Genomic DNA, 24977 nt, shown 5'->3' on the forward strand with positions numbered 1-24977 from the left:
CTCTTTGTGACATTCTCTGATCCTGACACGCACTCCTTTGAAGAGGAAGATATGTTGGCATTCTTTTAATTGTGAGATGGAACTGTCATCTCTGTCTTGTCATGGAGCACATTTTAAACTTTTGAAAAAGAGACAAATGTTTGTTTGCAGTGTTTGAATAAAGTTCCTGTCTCTCTACAACTTCCTGTGTTTCTGTGCAAATCTGTGACCCAAGCATTGACAATATAAAAATAACCATATAAACATATGGTTTCTACTTCGCGGATTTTCACCTTTCGCGGGGGGTTCTGGAACGCAACCCCCGCGATGGAGGAGGGATTACTGTATACAGACAACAAATGCAAAGAATAACCTGAAATTACTTTTTTGGAAACAGATCTTAAGTGAAAGTTGACATTCTCTTTAATATGTGTAATTGTTAAAAGACAAAGCTGAGTGTGAAGCTCAGCAACTAAGCCCAAAAACGAGTTACAGCATAGCAAAACATTTGGAAAGTTACAGAAATTATAAGCAAAGTTCTTAAAAGGACTTGATGATGTAGGAGATGATGTCAAAAATGCAGCACTGTCCTCCAAGGATTTATCTTCTAATTGTTCTGGATTATCATTTGCTTAATCATCTGTGAATATGACATTGACAGTAGCAGGGCAGCACTCAAGGATAACTGTACATTTAGTTAAGTTGTGCTACAATGTTAAATTAAAGGGTATTGTGCTCACTGTGCTTTGTATTATTCTTTATGTGCATAAACAGAGAATTCTAAAATTTATACTGCACTCTCATGTGTCAATAATGAGTTTTTTTTAAACAAATCAAAGTTAACTATGAGGTGACAGGGTAATGAAATGTAATACATGAAAATTGTCAAAGATAGAAGATTTTTAAATTTCTTTAAGAATACATTTCCTGTATAGCACTTCTTAAATTAAAAGTTTATCAATTTCGTTTGCATTTCTAGATTTTCTCCGTTTTTTTTATAATGTACTTATAGATACATCCATCCATTTTTATGTCAGTCTTTGTCCAATTCAGCATCATAGGTGCTGAAGCTTTGTTTTTTATATACAATGAGTGTGTTAAAAGGATGACCTATACATCAATCCTCTTTTAAGTTCAGAAATTAAATTCTAAACTTTGATTTCCTAACTCATTGTTTTTAAATACGCTTTCTATTTGTTTTTTGATTCTATATTCAGACATTTATCTTAGCATATTAGGTAAGAAATATGCAAAGGTTGGAAGAAAAAATAGCCAAAAGAGAAACAATATGAATATTAAAAACTGACACCATAAATAATATACATTTTGCTTTGTAAGAAAATAATGTTAAATGCAAAAGGCCACATGATCATTAGTTTTTAAATTGTTTTGTGTATGGAATGCAAATGGTAACAATTTTTAGTTTAATTTTTTCCCCCTGACCTAATTCAAATCTAGTTTGGAGTTAGGTAATTAAATTAGCTTGAAGTTTCATCCACTGTGAGATTTTAAATTAATTATAATACAGCAGTAATAGTAATAATACAGTTGTGTTTGATGATAATAAGTCAGTTTATATTAAAATACCTGTGTGTATGGATAAGTTCATTTCATCAGAGCATTCTAGTGCATGTACCAAACACATTATTATCAAGACACTTTGCGGCATTCATATCCCTAGCATTTGCAACAAGTATATTCTGAGGTAACTGGACAGTATGTACACATTAAGTGAGATTTCCCCCAGCACATGGGATCTAACCACTTTTCATGTTTAAATAAGAAAAATCATGATATTATTGTTTTATTAGTGATTTACAGAAACTAGTCTAATCTGTGGTGGTCTATGTATGTATTCATTCATTTCAGGGCCAAATGTCATGTTTTAAATGTTATTAGACACCTTCTGAAATGTAGTTTAAGTCTTGGCTAGACTTCTCTCTCTCCTCCCACATCAGACTGTGCATATTAAATCTTACCTTACTGTCAAGGGTTTAAAAGACAATCTAGACTTCAATAAAGGGCTATAGAAAAGTTTAACAGGTTAGGAATGCAGGTGCCTGTAATATTATCTTTTTCTTGCCCGCAGGGAAATGGGAGAGCGATACCGCAGTGAGATGTTGGCACATGGTGGTGCTAAAGAACCCATTCTCATGGTTAAAGGTAAAACAATAGTACTCTTTTGTGAAATTGTCTGTGCTTAATGACAAGATCTTAATATGTTTTAAGTGGCTTGTGGGATGCTAAAGGAGTATGTATTGATGAAACATTTCTTGTAAATATAACCAAATGATCAGTGGAACTCTTTTTAATTTATATATTTATATGATTTTTTTTTTGGTAAAGTGATGATCATACTTGGTCAAAGAGGCCTGTGTGATTTGGCAAACATACGAATAATAGATGTTACTCTTTTATAATAGCAGGTGTTACAAGAGTATACAATCCTGAAATAATGTATTTTCATCCCCAGTTTAACTGTTAAGAACCAACAGTGCTATCCTCACAATGGCTGGCAAATGATTTAAGGGTTTAGATACTTAGTAATTTGGTTTATCTTCAGACTTACTAGTTCAAAGAGATACATGGACACTAAACCATTCTTGTAATTTTCCCTATCCTGCATAGTTTTTGTTTGGGGTGCATCTACTGTATCTATATCTCCGAAAATACCTCAAACTCTTCCCCTGTTTACTGAACTAACTTTATTTTTCTGAAACATTATGAAACAAAATTTCCAAAAACGTTTAAGTAGCTGCAACAACATTTAATGTGTTAAAAATAGCACTTCATTTTCTAATAGAAAATTTATGAAGGATTTAACATTTCCTTTAGCATGATTTAAAAGTTGTGGTAACAAGGTCCATTTATCAAAGTAACCTTTCATAGAATACATTAGTTGTGAGTACTGGCCAATCATTTGACAACTTGAATTAGCACAGTGACAATGGATTTATCAGGTTATTTGCTCTATACTTGTCATTTTAAAATATGAATTAAAATTATTTAGACTTCACAAGTTGTTGTAAGAAAAAGCCTGAAGCTGCACAACCCCCAAAACCCAACAAACACCCCCAAAACACCATCTGCACCATATGGGTTCTTTAGTCTGTCTGCTTTTGTAATCCATTAATATGGAAGTATCAGCAGGTAGTTGTTTCTGTAAATTACATAATAATTTCAATTAAATGTTTATAAGTATTGTCAATACAAATAACACATTACTGTAACTGTATAATATTAAACTCGGCAGTAAACCAAATGCGTGTCTAAATGCTAAACTCTAAATAGGTATGCAAAGCTCAGCCGAAAACTCTATGGCTGTTCATAGAAAAGATTTAAGAAATTAAGTTCTTAAATCACCTAAATGCTAATTAAAATAGGAATGGTGTGGATCAATCAAACAAAGGCCAGACATTCATAGAACAGTAAAACCAAAAATCCCAGGTTTTCATTCCCTTAGCAATCTGATCATCCAGGATACACCATAATACACCAGTCACCATGTCACAAAGAAACATTTGTGATTCTAGAACAGCATTTCTTAAACTGTGGGTTACATGTCTATGATGGAGCCTAATATGATTGTTTAATAAAATTAGCCGGGTTCACCTAAGCATGAATCGTGTGTTGAGTGATATGTCACCCACTTTTAGCATACTGTTTATTGCGGCAGTATGAAACAATGCTGTTGATATATCACAGGAAGGTTTTGCTTCTATTGGACAAAGATACAAGTATTGCCTACCACTCAAAACCTATTAAATATCAAACTGTGATGAATGACAACAAAGACATGTGTAAGAAAGGGAGCAGTAAATGACATGTGACTTGAAGAGAACAGGTGCAGGACAAGGATGTGACAATTTTCAGAGTGCTATTAAAGGTGAGTAAACTGAGAGGAAGAATATATAGTGCCATGTCAGTATGCTGTTTCGGTGACCATTAACAGCTGGACGATGCATCTTTGTGTGTTCACTGTTGCAGCATACAGTGATCCCTCGCTATATCGCGCTTCGCCTTTCGCGGCTTCACTCTATCGCGGATTTTATATGTAAGCATATTTAAATATATATCGCAGATTTTTTGCTGGTTCGCGGATTTCTGAGGACAATGGGTCTTTTCATTTCTGGTACATGCTTCCTCAGTTGGTTTGCCCAGTTGATTTCATACAAGGGACGCTATTGGCAGATGGCTGAGAAGCTACCCAAATTACTTTTCTCTGTCTCTCTTGCGCTGACTTTCTCTGATCCTGACATAGGGGGTGTGAGCAGGGGGGCTGTTCGCACACCTAGACGATACGGACGCTCGTCTAAAAATGCTGAAAGATTATCTTCACGTTGCTACCTTCTGTGTGCAACTGCTTCCTGAAGCGACATGCTGCACGGTGCTTCGCATACTTAAAAGCTCAAAGGGCACATATTGATTTTTGACTTTGTTTTTCTCTGTCTCTCTCTCTCTCTCTCTCTCTCTCTCCCTGCTCCTGACGGAGGGGGTGTGAGCTGCCGCCTTCAACAGCTTTGTACCGGCGGTGCTTCGCATACTTAAAAGCCAAACAGCCCTATTGATTTGTTTGCTTTACTCTGTCTTTCTGACAGACTCTGCTCCTGATGAGCACTCCTTTGAAGAGGAATATATGTTTGCATTCTTTTAATTGTGAGACAGAACTGTCATCTCTGTCTTGTCATGGAGCACAGTTTAAACTTTTGAAAAAGAGACAAATGTTTGTTTGCAGTGTTTGAATAACGTTCCTGTCTCTCTACAACCTCCTGTGTTTCTGCGCAAATCTGTGACCCAAGCATGACAATATAAAAATAACCATATAAACATATGGTTTCTACTTCGCGGATTTTCTTATTTCGCGGGTGGCTCTGGAACGCAACCCCCGCGATGGAGGAGGGATTACTGTACTTTGAATCCAAATCTATAACAGATGTGCAAAGGAGATTTTGCATTAAGATTAACGTTCCTCTGCGAGGAAGAATTCCTTCTCAGAGAACAGTTTTAAAGTGGTTAAATAAATGTCCATCTACTCTTAGTGTTTGCTAGACCAGTGAAATCTGTAAGAACTCCAGAAAATATCAAGAGGGCATGACAAGCAGTAGACATTCAGCTTAAAACTTTTTAAACTGGACTATTCGCCAAATTCTTTATCAAAGTTTATCCTGTATAAAAGATAAATTGTGCATATATTTTTTTAGGAATAATTGAGCTTTTTTTTTTTTTGCTTAATTGAATTATTAAATGGAAACTGAGGTGTGTTAAATAATTGGCAAACTCATTTAGAAAAATGTATTGTTAATGGTGAAGTTCATTTGAAAAACATTTTAATTAAAAAAAAGTTTAAGGAAAATTCAATAAGCCATGTCAATTAATTAATTATTAAACTATTTCATTCTCTAGCTGGCATCATCAGTAAAGTGACCATTCGTACTATCCTTTCAAAAACCATCACATAATTGCACTGCATCCCAACAATTTCTTTCTTTTGGCTTTACTAAAGCTTACGAAAAGTAGTTCCACTAGTAGTGGTATACTTAGGAATCTTCCTGTTTTGAATAACAATTGGTTTAGGTTCAAGCCTAGGATGCTAACTCTATTGAGTTTGAATGTTCTCCCGGGTTTTTTCTGGGTGTTCCAGTTGTCTTTCACAGTCCAAAAACAAATAAGAAATGTGGATCACCAATGGTAGATTTATCCATCAAGTTCATTTTTGTTTGTGTGTGTGCAGGTTTGTAAGTGTCTTCACCCTGTGATGGGTTGGTGCACTGACTTGGTGCTGTTCCTGTCTTGCACACATACCTGGCTGAAATAGGTTTTAGCTGTCCCACAACCCTGTTCGGAATAAGCAGGTTTGGAAAGTGGATAGATAGAGTATTGCTTTAAATATATGTTTGTTTCCAGATTATATGTGAGAAACATACTTGAAAGGAAACAAAAACACATTTTTTAATTATATGGCTACTATAACTTGTCTATAATTGGCTCTGCTGTCAAGAATGATAATAATCTTCTTCGTGGGTCCCAGTATGGTACCGATTTTCTAATTTGGGTCCTCAGATTAAAAAATAATATGTATGAAATTCCATTTGTCTTTGTTTGGAACTTGGCAGCAAGATTCCAGTAGTTCTCTCTGCTGCTTCACAGCTTAAAAACTGAACATTTTGTGAGTGTTTCAGTTTTATTTACACATACTGAAGACATGTGTTAGATTGACTGGCAATTGTAAATTTGCCCTGCATAACTTGAATGTGAGTTTGCCTTGCAATATACATTCCATCCGAAGATGTCCCCTGCTTTTCACCTGATGTACAGTTGCAGAAGAAATATCACTATATGGGTGATTCTAGTTTATGATAGTTTATGGTATCACACTACAGAGACATATTAATGTGTAGTTTGGAAAGGTTAACTGTAATACTTTGATGTGGCATGGTAGCACAGCAGTTACTACTTCTGTATCACAAATCCAGCACCTTGGGACCGATTCATGTCCAGTTACTCTGTCTGCAGAGTTAGTTAATGCAATCTGTCTTCAAGTTTTTCTCCTAGAACTCTGTTTTTTCTTTCACATATGAAAGACATGCCTGTAATGATAATTACCTTTGTGGGTACATGCATGAATGGGTCCAGTAATGGACTGGTGCCCCATTCAAGGTTCCTGCATTGATTAGGTTTGCTTGTGACCCCCTATTGGAATGGCTATCACAGTCTCCTGACCTCATTGTCATTGTGCCACTTTTGGGAGATATCAAACATGCAATTCATGCAAGACAAACCAAGAATTTACAGGACCTGGAGGCTTTTTGCCAAGAAGAATGAGCTGCTCTACCAATGGAGAAAATCAAGAGCCTCATCCACAACTACCATAAAGGTTTCCATGCTATCCCTCATGCTAAAGGGGGCAATACACAGTATTAAGAACTAAGGGTATAAAAACTTTTGAACAGGGGACATCTCATTATTTTCTGTATTACTATGTTTTCTTTAATGGGTATACTATACTGTGATGCTTTACAGCAGGGATGTCCACCTCCATTCCTGGTGGGCCACAATGACTGCAGGTTTTCATTCTAACCATCTTCTTAATTAGTGAGCTGTTTTTGCTGCAGATTAACTTATTTTACCTTAGTTTTAATTGACGTGACTCAGACCCCTTAGTTGTTTCTCTTTCTGTAATGAGCAGCCAAACAATAATGAAACACAATTTAAAGTGCCACAAGACCAGTTAACCTGAAAATAAAGAAAGGCGAAGGTCTTGGTCATTTTGGTCTGCTCAGGTCACCAAAACATCTTGAAGGTGGTCTTAAAAAAGCAGAAAATCAAGAGTCTGCTGTGGCAGAATGAGAGCAGCAACAAGTCATGATATTCAATAACGGATTTAATTGACAGCAAGAATTGGCTTCTCATTAAGAAACTGGTTAGAGTGAAATTGGCTGAAGTTTGACATTCTGATTTAGCTGGTCATCTGTTGGCTCATTTCACATCTCATTTTTGTTTGTCTGCCATTTAATGAAGAAACAAATCAATTCAGAGGATTGAATCCTTAAAAAAGGGCTATTAAAATAAAGGAGAAAGGAGTTAATTAGCAGTGAAAACTGCTCGGTAATTAGGAAAAGGGTTAGAATGAAAACCTGCAGCACTGTGGCCCACCAGGACCAGAGTTGGACACCTCTGCCTTACAGTTTAATTTGGATTAATAGTAAATTAAATGTGTTTTGCCTGAGCCATCTTTTTAAAGTATGGTATTAATCTTACAAATTCTGCCAGGGTATGTAAACTTATGGGCACAACTGTATGTTCTGTTCATTACTCTTCTATATTAAAATAGTATTGCTTTGTTTAGAAGAAGACATCTTTATGGTCTGCGGTGGGTTGGCACCCTGCCCGGGATTGGTTCCTGCCTTGTGCCCTATGTTGGCTGGGATTGGCTCCAGCAGACCCCCGTGACCCTGTGTTCGAATTCAGCGGGTTGGAAAATGGATGGATGGATGGATCTTTATGGTCTGTCTTGCTTTGTAGATGTTAACCTTAAAATATGACACATAATTAGTGCTCAGAGTTTATGAATTCTATGGATTTGTGATATTTACTTTGTTAAATTAAAAGTAATTATGATCACAAATATAAAAACATAGTATTTTTTTTATTTTCAGCATTTGCTGTTTTATACAAGTCATCAGTTTGATAATGCATTACATTACGCACTATTAACTACTAATCCTCAATCTTACAGATGCATTCCAAAAATGTATATATATTTTTACCATAGATAAACATTGAAACATGTTAAAGCAGACTTTGAAAGGTTGCTTCATGTATTACTTCACATGTATTTGTTTAGGTTACAATTATGCTTGGATTTGTTTATTAATACCTCAAAGGGGTCACTACCACAATCAGTTTGGAGTGTTTAGTAGAATAGCAGTGATTCATTTTAGTTGTTTATCATTGCAAATGAAATTTAATGCTAGGCATTCTCATAATAATAGGGTTGCACAACTTTAAAAAAGTATGAATTGTAGATGCCTGCAGGTAATCAGCAGTATGGTAATTAACTGCTTGCCTCTAGAAAGAAACTGATCTGGCACTCTAGTAAATGGCTTGGTAAAAATATTGTTTTAATATTGTCTAATACAATAATATTGCCTTTTTAAAATGTGATCAAAATATTTCATCTATATTTATGAATATTAAATATCAAGTAATTTATAGGGAAGCTAAAATCCATGCAACATGTCAATTGGCCCGTTTGCTGGGAATTTTTATTTTTTACAGAAACAAATTGCACAAATGTACAATTTTGTCACATCTATATTGTCTTTATTTTTACTATTACTTACCAGTGAAGACACTGCTCAAAGAATTTTCTTTGCCATGTACCTATTTATAAAGTGGAGTAAAATGTTAATAAGGCCTTAATAAATCGGAAAGTGAATGCTCAGTTGTAAACACATCAGATGTCTCAACCACAAGAAAAAACAAAAATTCGAAATGCTCTGCACAGTGTTACTCGTTTTTATTTCTATAGCACATTTTCATGAAAAGAATATAGCTCAGTTAAAAACACTAAAGTAAAACAGGAAAGTTTAGTACATATGCATATTTTGGTTATTATTATGTAAAGTAAAGAGGTATCATTATAATTTCAGATAGTTATTCAGGCATGAGAGTGTTTTTCTAGGATAAAGTCTGGATTTGTGTCTTTGAGAATAATGAACATAATACAGGGCACATTTTACTTGCCAGTGAGATAGTAGCTAATATGCTGTTTGATGTTGCTTGATGAAAAATGTATTGTACCATGTAATCATTCCCATTGAGTGAAATTTTGGCATATTACATGACACTTCACTTGAAAAAGAAGAATAATTTCCCAAGGGCAGATTACTTGTGTAGAAGTTTTTCTAAAGTGGTAATGCAACTAATATACACTGTAGCTTAGTCATCCAGTAGCATTTCCTAGGTTAAGAAATCGATTAAATCCTTTACCTTTCATCAACAGTGAAGGTAGTAAATGACAGCTTTACACAGAAAGCTGACAGATTTATATTGTTGACTAAAATTACCATAACACATAAGATATCAGTCTCGGTAATACAGTAGGGTTTAAATATGTAAAGAGGTTTACCTTATTAGAGAAGTCAGTTTATGATTATGGAGAATAACTTGACGGTTACACTCTAGATTTAAAGACATTGTTACTGATATGCAACAAGAAGACCTTAAATAAATGTAAATTAGTAAATTAGTTCAGTAATTAAGTCCTTAGTAGATATCAAGTGTACCAGTAATGGTAATGATCCATTGTATTTAGAGCACATGTTATTAAGAGCAATTTGTTGTGCATATGCCCCGCAAGTTGGGTGTACAATGGGTGAGAAAGAAGATTTTTGGAGTGAGTTGGATGAAGTGATGAACGGTGAACTCAAGGGACAGAAAGTGGTGATTGGAGCGGATTTCAATGGGCATATTGGTGAAGGGAACAGAGGAGACGAGGAGGTGATGGGTAGGTATGGTGTCAAGGAGAGGAATGAAGAAGGTCAGTGGATAGTGGATTTTACCAAAATGATGGACATGGCTGTGGTGAATACGTATTTTAAGAAGAGGGAGGAACATAGGATTACGTACAAGAGTGGAGGAAGATCCACACAGGTAAATTACATCCTATGCAGACATCTGGGAAACTACAGCAGATGCAGTAAGGGTGACAGCAAGAAGGGTGCTTGGCGTGACATCTGGAAAGAGGAAGGAGGAAAAGGAAACCTGGTGGTGGAATGAGGAAATACAGGAGAGTATACAGAGGAAGAGGATGGCAAAGAAGAAGTGGGATAGTCAGAGAGATGCAGAAAGTAGACAAGAGTACAAGGAGATAAGGTGCATGGTGAAGAGAGAGGTGGCGAAGGCTAAAAAAAAAGTGTATGATGAGTTATATGAGAGGTTGGACACTAAGGAGGGAGAAAAGGACCTGTACCGATTGGCTAGACCGAGACCGAGCTGGGAAAGATGTGCAATAGGTTAGGGTGATAAAGGATAAAGATGGAAACGTACTCACAAGTGAGGAGAGTGTGTTGAGCAGATGGAAAGAGTACTTTGAGAGGCTGATGAATGAAGAGAACGAGAGAGAGAAGAGGTTGGATGATGTGGAGATAGTGAATCAGGAAGTACAACGGATTAGCAAGGAGGAAGTAAGGACAACTATGAAGAGAATGAAGAATGGAAAGGCCGTTGGTCCAGATGACATACCTATGGGAGCATGGAGGTGTTTAGGAGAGATGGCAGTGGAGTTTTTAACCAGATTGTTTAATGGAATCTTGGAAAGTGAGAGGATGCCTGAGGAGTGGAGAAGTGTACTGGTGCTGATATTTAAGAATAAGGGGTATGTGCTGGACTGCAGTAACTACAGGGGGATAAAATTGATGAGCCACAGCATGAAGTTATGGGAAAGAGTAGTGGAAGCTAGGTTAAGAAGTGAGGTGATGATTAATGAGCAGCAGTATGGTTTCATGCCAAGAAAGAACACCACAGATGCAATGTTTGCTCTGAGGATGTTGATGGAGAAGTTTAGAGAAGGCCAGAAGGAGTTGCATTGCATCTTTGTGGACCTGGAGAAAGCATATGACAGGGTGCCTCGAGAGGAGCTGTGGTATTGTATGAGGAGGTCTGGAGTGGCAGAGAAGTACGTAAGAGTTGTACAGGATATGTACGAGGGAAGTGTGACTGCGGTGAGGTCTGCGGTAGGAGTGACGGATGCATTCAGGTTGGGATTACATCAGGGATCAGCTCTGAGCCCTTTCTTATTTGCAGTGGTGATGGACAGGTTGACAGACTAGATTAGACAGGAGTCCCCATGGACTATGATGTTTGCTGATGACATTGTGATCTGTAGTGATATTAGGGAGCAGGTTGAGGAGACCCTGGAGAGGTAGAGATATGCTCTAGAGAGGAGAGGAATGAAGGTCAGTAGGAACAAGACAGAATACATGTGTGTAAACGAGAGGGAGGTCAGTGGAATGGTGAGGACGCAGGGAGTAGAGTTGGCGAAGGTGGATGAGTTTAAATACTTGGGATCAACAGTACAGAGTAATGGGGATTGTGGAAGGCAGGTGAAAAAGAGAGTGCAGGCAGGGTGGAATGGATGAAGAAGAGTGTCAGGAGTGATTTCTGACAGACTGGTATCAGCAAGAGTGAAAGGGAAGGTCTACAGGACGGTAGTGAGACCAGCTATGTTATATGGGTTGGAGACGGTGGCACTGACCAGAAAGCAGGAGACAGAGCTGGAGGTGGCAGAGTTAAAGATGCTAAGATTTGCACTGGGTGTGATGAGGATGGATAGGATTAGAAATGAGTATATTAGAGAATCAGCTCAAGTTGGACAGTTGGGAGACAAAGTCAGAGAGGTGAGATTGCGTTGGTTTGGACATTTGCAGAGGAGAGATGCTGGGTATATTGGGAGAAGAATGCTAAGGATAGAGCTGCCAGGGAAGCGGAAAAGAGGAAGGCCTAAGAGGAGGTTTATGGATGTGGTGAGAGAGGACATGCAGGTGATGGGTGTAACAGAGCAAGATGCAGAGGACAAAAAGATGTATGGAAGAAGATGATCTGCTGTGGCAACCCCTAATGGGAGCAGCCGAAAGAAGAAGAAGAAGTTATTATGAGCAATTTACTTCCTACTATATAATGCTATTTACAAACTTTATTAAAGATTAGCAAACTTGAGTTATTTGCATTGGCTCTGATAAAGATAGAATGGAGCATATTTACACAAAGTATTAGACCACCTTTCAGTGGATTTTTTTGAAACTTTTTCTGTAATCTTTGAACAGCAACTCTTTTGAAATGTAAGAATACTATGCTTTGAAATTTGACACAAAAATAAAACATTCATTAGTGTGTTTGTATCCTTTATACATTTTCCAAATGTTTGCAATGTAATCATTGGTAATTTTATATTCCCACTGCCTACTGTTAGAGGTTGATTAATTAGTTCAGCTGTTCTTATGTGCACATGTAGTAGGAGAGTGTATGTATGTAACGTGAAGTATAAACAGTGTTATGTATTTTAACACACAGCCAACTTTTTTATATTTTTTATTATTATTACAAAATTTTCAACTTGCCCTCTCTGTTTGTCTGCAATCAATATTTTACCCACTTTTACCAAACCAATTTCCTTCAAACTTTGCATGCATGCTGATCTCTGGTGACAATGCAGTATTTCATCAGTTTTGATCCGGCATCTGTACGTTAATTACATCAAATATTACACTTTTAGTGAATACACATATATATAGTGCTTTTCGCCAACACACGTATGTATGAAAAATTAAAGGTGTTGGTCAAGTGGTTAGCATGTTAGACTTTCGATCAAACGGTTCAAGTTTCAAGACCAATGTAGACAGATTAATTTAAAAAAGTAATTTTGATTAATTGAGACTTACGTTTTGTCAAATTACTTCAATATGACAGGCAGCACTGGTCAAGTGGTTAGCATGTTGAACGTCCAATCAAATGGTTAAAGGTCTGAGACCAATATACACCAACTGTTTTTTTTTAATTTTACCAATTTTTATTGTTTATATACAAATTTGGCAAAATACACTTGGGCTTTTCTAAGAAAAATTGAAGGTTCAATTCTCCAATAGGCAAACAGACATTTCCAGTACTTCACACATGTAAGGTTATTAGAAGAAATAAATATATATTTGCCTAATATTTCTGTGTTATTATCACACATTCAGTTTATAACTTCTTTGTTTTTCTGGTCTGCTTTGCATCCTGTTATTTAGTGCAATACTTTTCCATGTTACAAAATACCCTTTACGTGCAGGCACATTCATTCTAAACCTAACTTCTTATACATTTTGTGATATCATACATATCAGAAAATATGCCAGCTGTTGTTATCTGGCAAACATGTCCAGTCTGGTGCTGTTCAGTGTCGTGCATCCATTAGAATTATATTGTAATTTAAAGGTTTATACTGCACAGGCAGTGTTCATGTGATTTAGTGGTATGTTATACAGTGCTACTGTATATAAAGAATTACAGTTGTAGCTGTAGCTTCCTGTTGTTATTGAAGTGTTTAATAAAAATGTGAGTTGGTTTAATACAAAGATCCAAAGTAAACATGAAACCAGGCAAAGTATGTATAAAAATAAGAGCATAGATTAGTCAAGCGAGGCAACCAGACACAAATGCAGAAGCTTAATTAACTGCTAATGGCAGATTATAGTGCTGATGTTGCTTTCGGAAACCAAATAGGTGGTCCCCTTTGCATTTCAAAGCTGATACAAATGTTCATGTGGTGAAAATATGCAGAAAGTCTTAATAAAGTTTAAAGACAATAGCGCAGATTGTTTTGACAATTTTGAGAGAGTGAGGGCACGGTTAGAATGCTAAAACAGTCCTGGATTTTGTGCACTCCCCACTAAGAAGAGGATGACAGTTACTAAATCTGGCCACATTTGAATTAAATTGTAAGTGAAATAAGCCATTCCATTATAAAGCTAAATTCTTCAGGTTATGAAATTTATGGATCTTCATGACAATATATTCTTTACAGTACTATAGTAATACAGGGCTTGTTTAATTAGTTCAAGGAAAATTGACTGTTAATATATTTTATAGGACATACTTGAAGAACTGTACAGTTAGGTCCATAAATATTTGGACAGAGACAACTTTTTTCTAATTTTGGTTCTGTACATTACCACAATAATTTTAAATGAAACAACTCAGATGCAGTTGAAGTGCAGACTTTCAGCTTTAATTCAGTGGGGTGAGCAAAACGATTGCATAAAAATGTGAGGCAACTAAAGCATTTTCTAACACAATCCCTTCATTTCAGGGGCTCAAAAGTAATTGGACAAATGAAATAACTGGAAATAAAATGTTCATTTCTAATACTTGGTTGAAAACCCTTTGCTGGCAATGACAGCCTGAAGTCTTGAACTCATGGACATCACCAGATGCTGGGTTTCCTCCTTTTTAATGCTCTGCCAGGCCTTTACAGCAGCAGCTTTCAGTTGCTGTTTGTTTGTGGGCCTTTCTGTCTGAAGTTTAGTCTTCAACAAGTGAAATGCATGCTCAATTGGGTTAAGATCAGGTGACTGACTTGGCCATTCAAGAATTTTCCACTTCTTTGCTTTAATAAACTCCTGGGTTGCCTTAGGGCAGTGAGACCTTCATCATGAGGAATCACTGTGTAGAGATTGGTGATGCCCATGGAAAAGATAAAGCAGTCATGACTGTAAAACCTGAAGCTGTCAAACAACTTGAGAGCATGGTTAGTATCATTAGAAGACCTTCAACCTCTGATCTCTTAAGACTGTGGAGGAAAGCTGAAATATGAGTAGCAAGACAGTTGCACACAGAATGGTTTGTAGATTTTGGGAAGAAGGTAAAACTGAGGTATCAGTGGTTTTTCAACATTGAGGCATTTAGTATTAGAAGATAATCCTTTTCTGCAGATGAGAAGAGAAATAGTAGAACTTAGCTGCATAAATAAAATGTATTATTATTATTATTACCTGCTGTTTTTAATTATCTGTTGGACCCTGTGTGAGGGGAAGATAAGCGGCAGTATTAGAAAGTTGTTATGAAGATTCTGCAATATAAAGGTTCTCTTTCCAGACTACCACCACCCCCTCCAGCCCCCAAATTTTCAGTTTTAATGATGCATTTAGTGCTTTTAGTTCACATTTGGTTAGGCAGGTCCTATGTTTGTTGGGACATCTTCTCTGCATGGCATTTTTTTTTCTCATTTACTCTCAGCTTTTCTCCTTTCATCTGCCCTGACTTTGTTCCCTCCTATATGTGTTATCTGCTCTTTCCTTTTCAATTGCACACTTGATGAAGACTATAAAATTCTTTTCAACATGGAAAAACCTTTATAGCCTTTTTTAACTCTTGGTTTACAATCTATTTTTATCTATTTCTTATTTCACAATTTAATTTTGCATGCAACTACTTATTAGTCTGCAAAATCCCCCAAAAAATGTAATTAATTTAAGTGAACACAATATTGTGATTTCTGTTTCCATAGACTTGTCCTTGGTTTCCTAGGTTTAAAAACCTCCTTTTAGCAATTTAACTTACTAAAAGGCCTCTATTATAGGGTGACTGTTACTTGCTTTGCAATGAATTTGATGAGGGTAATGAGGGTAAATCTTCCACTATTTGTTAGGTAAATATTAAAACTTGATAGGAAGGTTTACTTTTGGATGATTTTTAAAAGTCCCTGTTGATTCAGTAGGGTGCAACACAGTTTGTCACTTCATGCAACATACCTGTGTAACTATGGAAAATTTGATCAAAACATGATTGTTGTTTCTTGTCAAGTTGTGTTTGTTTTAGAGGTTCACACCTCACAATTCATCTGTGTTTTTGTTACAGTTTGTGTGCCTGTGTAACAAGTAAATAACATGGCAATTTAATATGTGCTTTATTGTAGTGTTTTTAAAAAGCCTGTCTTATATGTAGCTGTAGTAATGAGTGCATACTTTTGTTAACATAATGTACTGTAAAAGTAATACAATACTTTTTATAGTTTTAAACGAACTGTTGCTATAGCACATTCAGTAGGTAACTTTTAAAACAAATTCATAAAAAAAATCATCTTAGCATTGTTAACCCATCAAAAATATTTTGAAATTTAAAGTTTTGAAAATAATTTCAAATTAATTAGGTTTCAGTTTTTTTTTTTTCTGAAGTAAAAACCCTTAAACATATTTGATCAATATCCCTCCCTTAGATGCAAGATGGTGTTTTACAGAAAAAGTTTATATGGAAGTAAATTAGAAATTCCCTTGAGCAAAACATACACTCAAGGCTTAATATTTTTATGAAGAAAATATCACTGAAGACTGTTTTAATGGTAGCTTAGGTTGTGTTTTGAGGCAAAATATAACTCTTGGATACATTCCCTGTCAAAATGTCATTCTAAATCAAAATGCAAAGACTTTTTTTTTTCCTTTTAAACTTTTGTGAGTTCCAAGGGGCTTAGTCGTCTCTCAGTAGTAGGTGCAGGATCAAACTTTCCAGGATCAGGTCAAATTTCTTTTTATATTTCCTTGTAATATGCTACCTAACTATGAAGGATTAATCTAATATTGATACTCTGGCAAAAAACTGTCTCAGGTGAATAATAAAAAGTTTATAGTAAAAATCTACCTTGTTTATATGTTGTAAAATAATCTCTACTTTTACCTCAGGTAATGCGAGCATGTTGACATCATTCATGTTACAGTATGTCTATGCTCACTGATACTGTACTTTGGAAAGAACAAACTTATTTACTGAAATATATTCTTTATTCTTTTTAATCCATTGAAGAAATCAGAGAAAATATTTAGTTTACTTCTCAAGGCTAAATAATTTTGATTCTGTAAATTGTATAAAAATCCATGGATCTGTATGATTTCCTTTCAGATCTTAAAGCAAATCTTAAAGATCAATAGTTATTTGCTATTTACTTTCTAAACAGTACAATTGTTTTTGTCATAATTACCATGATGCAGCCAAAGTTAAGATCCTAGTAAAAATGTAAACATATTGCTAACTTTGGCCCAAGATTTTTAATGTGAAAAATTATTCAATTAATATAGCATATGTTTTATTGCACTATAAAATCAAATTGTCCCTGCTTGCTCTCTAACAGCAGCAAATATACCGTATTATCATTTCAAAAGGCTTTTTTGACGCCTCTTCTTACAACATTAACCCCGTTTCAAATGCACAGGTTCTTTTCCTGTAGACTATTATATATTACACCTCTGTCACTACTCCCATTTTTCTGTTCTTACACTTACCAACCTTTAGGGACATGCAGTTCACAGTTGCAAAGCACTTGCACCCAGGACTTGTACTACCTTCACACTTCACCCTGGTATGACTATTGAAGTAGCTTATTTCTTACAACCTTGCTTGACTTAGTTCACAAAAGCACTTGTTTTTTCAACCCCTGGTGGTAAAGTAGAGCAAAATATATAAGCAGGAAAGCTGGTTTTAATACAATTTAATCTTTAAATATTATCATCAGATAGCTAGTGCCATAAACAGCTCATCTCCCTCTTATCTGTTTTCTATGAGATCTCTTCTCATTTGTCTGACTTTAGGCAGCCATCTTAATATCCCTTTCTTATGCGTTCAAGCTTATAATTCTAAATCTCTCTCGCCTCAATTAGGCTTTCTTCCTAGAGGGGGAAGGGGTTTGCATGCTTCAAAAATATGTCCCCCTTCCAAAAGCACATACATTCTAACTATCTTTATGTCCAATATTCAGGGCTGCTTATACAACTAATTCCACACCTCTGACATCACAGATAGAGTATCAAAGTTTACTGGCAGAAAGTTGTTTGTTTCTTTTAAACATCCAATTTAAACTCATCCTTTAAAGACACTTAACAGTCATTTATTACACAGTCAGTTATTACACAGAATGCCAGGTAATACAAACACACAGCAACAAAGTGAAAAAGTGGGTAAAAGAACATTATTTCGTGCAGTTCTTAACACGGTTCAATTCTGAGAAATTTTACTGTCCATCACAGCATACATTTTCCAACCCTGTTAATCCATTTCAGATTTTCAAAAGCGACAGATACTATAATGGTTAACAATGGTTGCAAGATAAGAGACAATTTTGAATAGCATTCCAGTCTACGGCAAGGTCCACACCCACACTCACATAGAACCAATTTAAAAACATCAGTTGACCTAATCAACATGTATTTGGGGATGCCAGAGTAAAATTATACCAAATATAACCAATATACTGTAACTATAATTTTAAAAATACCATACATGCATTTAAAGTCTTTCTAATAATATCTACTGGGTGGTCTTTGATTTTTGATTATGAATGGTTAATTTTTCTGTTTTGAAATCATGGCATTACTTTTGCGCACAAAAAAGTAGTGGGCCACATTTTCTATTCTTGGGTGCAGCATTCTTTGCTAATCTCATATGTACAGCAATCATCCTTTAATTTGTTTTTATAGTACTGGTTGCATTGTCAGATGCTACATTGCATCCCTTAATTTTATTTAATTGAAGAAAATCAAATATTCATACAATCTGTCATATTGATTTCTTTTTGTGTATACATATTGATATGCATCCCCACTAAGCATATGAAATAAAAACCGGCACAATATGCCAGATTATATCCATAAATTATCAACTTGATTAATACTTTCAATCTGCAATAAAATAAAATCTAAAAGCAATTGCTGTGGTACGTTATGTCCAAGAACTTTTAAAGCAATAGAAAAATGTATTGTTATGCTGCAGTGACTACATGCACAATACTTTAAAACAAACTATACATTTAAAAGAGTGTAACATTGTGTAATGTTGTTCTTATTGAATTCAGCTTGTTTTCAAAGTGTAAACACATTGGTTAGACTAATAGCAATTTTTTTTCTTTACTTAGCAGTTTAACTATATTTTTATCATTATTTATGTGGGTTGTCTAGATGAAATAAGAAATGTCCATCACCATACTAAGTAGCATATTTTATTATTTTGTATGTTTCTTTTGATTGTAACAATTTTTTAGCTGGTTCAAGGGCACCTTAATTAGTAAAACAGATTCTTTTTAAGCATTTAAAAATATTTTACTTTTTCTTATTTGCTTTTTCTTTTGGATTTTCAATTTTCTTTGTTTTTAATTAATTTCCTAAGTATGGTCCTTTCATAATAAAATCACAAAGAAGTGATAAGAAAAATTAATTAAATAAAATGCTAAAACTATGCACTAAAAAGCATATTTTTATGTTATCTTGCAATGTTAAATCTGGTATTCTTATTATCACAAAAGTAAAAAAAAATACATAATGGCTATTATGTGCAAAATGCTCATGTTTTTTCAGAAGAAACCTGAGAGAATCAAAACTAAAAAGAAAAGAAAGGTAAATTTCAAACAAATGATGAATATAAGAAAAAAAAAACCCTAGAAACAGGGCACACATACTCATACACCCACCAGTTGGGCCAATGTAGCGTTGGAAAACTTCCTACCATTCATGTCTTCTAGGATGTGCCAGGATGCTATGAAAATATTAGTTCTATGTGCTTACCAAAATGCCAGGTTTCATTTCCTCTTTCTGCTTCTTAGGTGTGTCAACACATTTCTGTCTTAGTGTTTCAGGAAATTTGCTATGGAAATAAAATGTTGTTTGTTAGAAAATATTTATGTTAAACATTATTTTCTTTGGCAGAGATCTTTGGATCTCTATCATATGCTAATTAGATTGAAAACAAGTCATTACAAGTTTAATTTGCATATAAAATTGAAATCACAGAATTCATTTGTCCTCAGTTCTGTTGATGATAGAGTTTTGCATTGATTTTGTCATAACTACACCTCATAGTTAAGAGAATGTTCCATACACATCTGTGTGTTGCTAAGGAAATGACTAAGAACATGGATAAGGTCAAATTTAAGAAATAAATACACCTTCTAACACCTAGGCTTTCATGTGTTTTGTGCCACAGAATTAGAAACTAAATATTAACTAAATTCAGTTCTCTTTATTTTTGTATAGCCCTCTTTAGTGTGTGCAGGTGCGGGGCTCTGTGATATGTTCTCAGGTAAAATACAAAATCAAACTTTACAAGTTGATCTATGAGCATTCATTTATTCAGTTGCTTGTCAGCTCTTCTTTGTACACAGCCCACCCCCCTGACTAAAGAGAAAATCAAACATGTTTGATTTTATCGTAGCCAGTCACAGAGTAATTGGTCTCATATCATTAGGTTTGTCACATTAAGTGATCAGATTCTCGCACTGCAGACCACCTCTGACTGGCTAATATTGTATAAATGAAGTCAGCTAATGTGACATGAGCTTAGGCAGAAACAGTGTAGTAGTGTTGCTGTGAACAGGAAAACCTTATAAAACATACAGCAGTACACCAACATTTGCTGTTGTCTTTTGAAGAAGTATTTCCTTGCAGTGGGTAAAATCATATCTAAAATGTGTATGCTAGTTAAATTAGCTTGGTATATAATCAGCTTCTCAGATTTATAAATGTAAACTACATCAAGTTGGCTTCTGTAATGTTAGAAGCCACTACGTCACATTAAAACTGACTTAAGAGTTGGTGTGCTCTTTGGCATTTCACTGGCTCTAGATTTCCATAAGACAAAATGTCTGATGCTCCAAGTATTCAGATCGGTGGAAGGCTGAAATGACAACCCTTTTAGCATTTAATGTCTTTTTATTTTATGGTACCTGTAGTATGTATGGTTTGTCATAGGATAATGAATAATGAAAGCTCTGTGCTGTTTACTAGCACAGTTTTATAAAAAAAAAAAAAAAAAAAAAGATGTACACAGTGGCCTCTACCAAGCTCCTTTGAACACCTTTTGTGGTGAAGCTGGGATGTTTTCTAGAATAGTGTTCCAATCTGATCCAGTCTAACTTAAACACGACCCACCACACTGATGTGCATAAAAACAGAGCAGTATTATTGATCCTGTCCTGATATACCTTAGCTGAAACTTCTAGTTTTCACAACAATGCCACATTCAATGCCATGTAAATCTTTACTTTTTCACATTCTTCTTCATAATTTTACACACACAAAAACACACAGTTCAACCAGTGTATAAGGCTGGCTTTAATAATTAATAAATACAAAAAGTAGGCTTGTGCATTTTGTAAGGCTGGCATAAAACACAGAGAGTGGTTGTCAAAAAATTATTTTAAAAACATAACATTTACTTGTTTGCATGATGTACCTTTTGCATACTTTTTATTCCTTTCCAAAAATTTAGCTCTCCTGAAATTTTCTGGCCAAATTGCCAAACTGAGTATAATGGTGCATTTAAAGCACTTCCAGGTCAGATGGAATTCCCATAAAGTGGGGAATGTCCATCCCTGCAGCAACCCCCTGGGAACACCCATGGAACCTAACATGGCTGCACTCTGGGACTCCAGTCCCCACCAGGCCCTTTGTGTATCCAAATGGAACCTGAATCCCAGGGATGCTGTCATGTGGTGTATTAGGGAAGAAAGTATTCATGTGCCATTATATATATATATATATATATATATATATATATATATATATATATATATATATATATATATATGCAGTTAGAGATCCACAAAGGGAGAAAAAACGAATCACGTATCATAAAATAGTTTTATTCCTGAGCTTTCAACCCCTGCCAGGGGTCTTCATCAGAGGATAATGCTTAGATACTCAAAAACATTCATTAATTGGAGCTTACACAGAAGACGCCAAAAAACTCAGCAAACTATTGAATTGAATCAGAACCCCCACCCCACCTGGCACTCACTCCCTTATCACCACAAGGTGTCTGAAGGTACAGCGCGCATCCTGGCCAAGTCAGGCGTCAGAATAGCACACAAACCCACGAACAATCTGCGCACGGTCCTGTTTAATGCTAAAAACAAGAAATCGATAGCAGAAACGCAGTTTATAGCATTCCATGCAGTTCTTGCTCAGCGGTATACATAGGACAAACTTCAAAAAGAATCTCAACACGTATACAGGAACATCGCAATGCCGTCAGAAGAAAGGACTCACTTTCATTGATCTACACGCATACTAAATCAACAGGACATACATTTAACTGGGACAATGTAGAAGTAAAATTTAAGGCCAGTACTAAAAGTGCCAGAGAGCTGGCCGAATCTTGGCTATCAAACGAGAACGCCATCAACAGACACTTGGACATAAATCCAGCATATGCAAAATTAAGAAGAACATGTTCATAATAAATAAACTGTACACCCAATACCCCCCCCCCCATCACACTGACTTAGCCACCCCCACCTCCTCCACGTAATGTTTTGCTATATATTGCCTTTGATTCTTGTAAGTCTAAGCATTATCCTCTGATGAAGACCCCTAGCAGGGGTTGAAAGCTCGGGAATAAAAACTACTTTATGATACGTGAATCATTTTTTCTCCCTTTGTGGATCTCCAGCTGCAAATATGCAAACCGTATCACAGACCTTCTCTTCCATATCTATATCTATATCTATATATATATATATATATGGTTGAAATAGTTTACTGTCAAATAAATGCAAAGAGTACGCGACACGTGTTTCGCCCTCATTCTGGGCTCATCAGGCGTACAAACTCCACTGCACTCCCTCTCGGGAATCGAACCTCGGACGTCAGCGCCAGAGGCGATGCCCCTAACGTTGCGCCACGGCGTGTGGTTCGTTTATTTGACAGCATGTAGATCGGGGTAATTACATTCACGGCATTCGTAGTCTGTGTCACAATCTGATTGTATGGGTGGTTACCTACCAGGTAACGCTTGTGGTTGGCCAGCAATCTGCTAACATCCGCCACGGTGCCCTCAGTTTGTGAGGAGCAGATCATAGAATGGTTGAAATAGTTTACTGTCAAATAAATGCAAAGAGTACGCGACACGTGTTTCGCCCTCATTCTGGGCTCATCAGGTAACGCTTGTGGTTGTCCAGCAATCTAGTAACCACCCATACAATCAGATTGTGACACAGACTACGAATGCCGTGAATGTAATTACCCAGATCTACATGCTGTCAAATAAACGAACCACACGCCGTGGTGCAACGAGGTTCGATTCCCGAGAGGGAGTCCAGTGGAGTTTGTACGCCTGATGAGCCCAGAATGAGGGCGAAACACGTGTCGCGTACTCTTTGCATTTATTTGACAGTAAACTATTTCAACCATTCTATGATCTGCTCCTCACAAACTGAGGGCACCGTGGCGGATGTTAGCAGATTGCTGGCCAACCACAAGCGTTACCTGGTAGGTAACCACCCATACAATCAGATTGTGACACAGACTACGAATGCCGTGAATATATATATATATATATATATATATATATATAGATTTGTGCATACAAGCAAGAATTTAACCAAATTAAAGGGAATTTGAACGTAAGAAGTATCATGCCATGCCAGCCATATGTCATCGAGGTTTAAATAAGATCAAAAAGAAAGTTAGAAATAGGCTAGTGGGGACAAGAAGGAAGACATTCTGACACTATGTTTATCAGTATCAAATAAAAAAAAACATAGATGATTACTTGCTGCTTGCTTTAAAATAATGTTATAATGCAGTAGATTTTACCAGTGTGTAGTCTGTATGTTGTGTTTTATAAATGTATGTGTCATCAAGTATTTTGTAATAATATAATTAAAATTTATATTAATAATTGTAAAATGTAGTTTGAATGTACCATAGAAATCGGTATAAAATATGAACCAACTTAGATCATATTTTATTATTCCAAGGTCCAATTTAGAATTGTTGTTTAAAAGCATCTATTTTTGGGAGACGTCACCCTTAAAAAGCAGAACCTTTTTATAAAACATAGATATAGTTCAAATCCTACATACTACATATAAAAATGAACCCAGTAATTATTGATACCATACATTTAACCCTTTGGATGTGCATCAAAATAAACCTTTTTGAGAAGAATTGTAGTAGTAGTAGGGATGAAAAAATACATTATCCCACACACCTTTTCAGAAACTTCTCCACTTTCAACTTACTGCCTAATACTTTTATACTTGGCAGCCTTATTTGTACTAAAAAAAAATATAATTTTTTCAATACAAATATTTCTTGGAGAGTTCATTAAATGAATCTCCTTTATTTTATGTATGCAAATGACTTTCACACCACAGACTGTTAGAAGCAGATTATGGCGCATTGACCTTATCAAAGTTGGACACTTTTTAATATTGTAGTTTGATGTGTTACTTGTTTTGCTATTACACAAATAAAACAAATTTCATCTTTTGTAACATATCAATCCCTAACCAATTTGTATGTGTCACCACTCACCCCACTGAGAAACATTTGTTCTATAATAAACATTTACAGTAATCCCTCGCTATATCGCGCTTCGACTTTCGCGACTTCACTCTATTGCGGATTTTATATGTAAACATATCTAAATATATAATGCAGATTTTTCGCTGTTTCGCTGGTTTCTGCGGACAATGGGTCTTTTAATTTCTGGTACATGCTTCCTCATTTGGTTTGCCCAATTGATTTCATACAAGGGACGCTATTGGCGGATGGCTGAGAAGCTACCCAATCAGAGCACACAGTTAAGTTCCTGTATGCTGATTGGCTCAGCGACGGACCACCGAATTCGATTCCGCTGCATTAACCAGGAAGTCTCGTCTCGCTCATTCAGCATCAACGTGTTTCGCTGTGTAAAGAGTTAGCTTTTGTGCTCTTTTGTGTTTATCTTTGTGCATAGTCAAGCCCTTCGTTATGGCTACAAATGATCTGCTCCTGCTTCAGGGGCCGTGCCCAAGCGCCCACGGAAGATGCTAACAATTGCTGAAAAGGTAAAGGTTTTGGATACGTTGAAGGTGGGACGCCATTACGCCATCAATGAGTTCACGATTTCTTTTTATTTAAAAAGGAGGAAAAGAATTTAAGATCTACGGCCGCAGGGTCCTTTAACCAGGGCACAAAACGAGTTGTAAGTGGACG

The 24977-nt window shown here is 35.9% G+C and overlaps 1 protein-coding gene across 1 annotated transcript in view; it reads left to right on the plus strand.

Annotated features, from left to right (window-relative positions):
• LOC114650078 (mitochondrial intermediate peptidase-like) overlaps positions 1-24977 on the plus strand; it is a 141572-nt gene that overhangs the window by 108959 nt on the left and 7636 nt on the right. The window contains exon 18 of the mRNA XM_028799518.2: positions 2069-2142. Coding sequence (XP_028655351.1) covers positions 2069-2142 — 74 coding nt within the window. The remainder of the gene's footprint in view (positions 1-2068; positions 2143-24977) is intronic.

Source organism: Erpetoichthys calabaricus, chromosome 4 (assembly GCF_900747795.2).
Source record: "Erpetoichthys calabaricus chromosome 4, fErpCal1.3, whole genome shotgun sequence".
In the NCBI taxonomy this organism is placed as follows: Eukaryota; Metazoa; Chordata; class Cladistia; order Polypteriformes; family Polypteridae; genus Erpetoichthys; species Erpetoichthys calabaricus.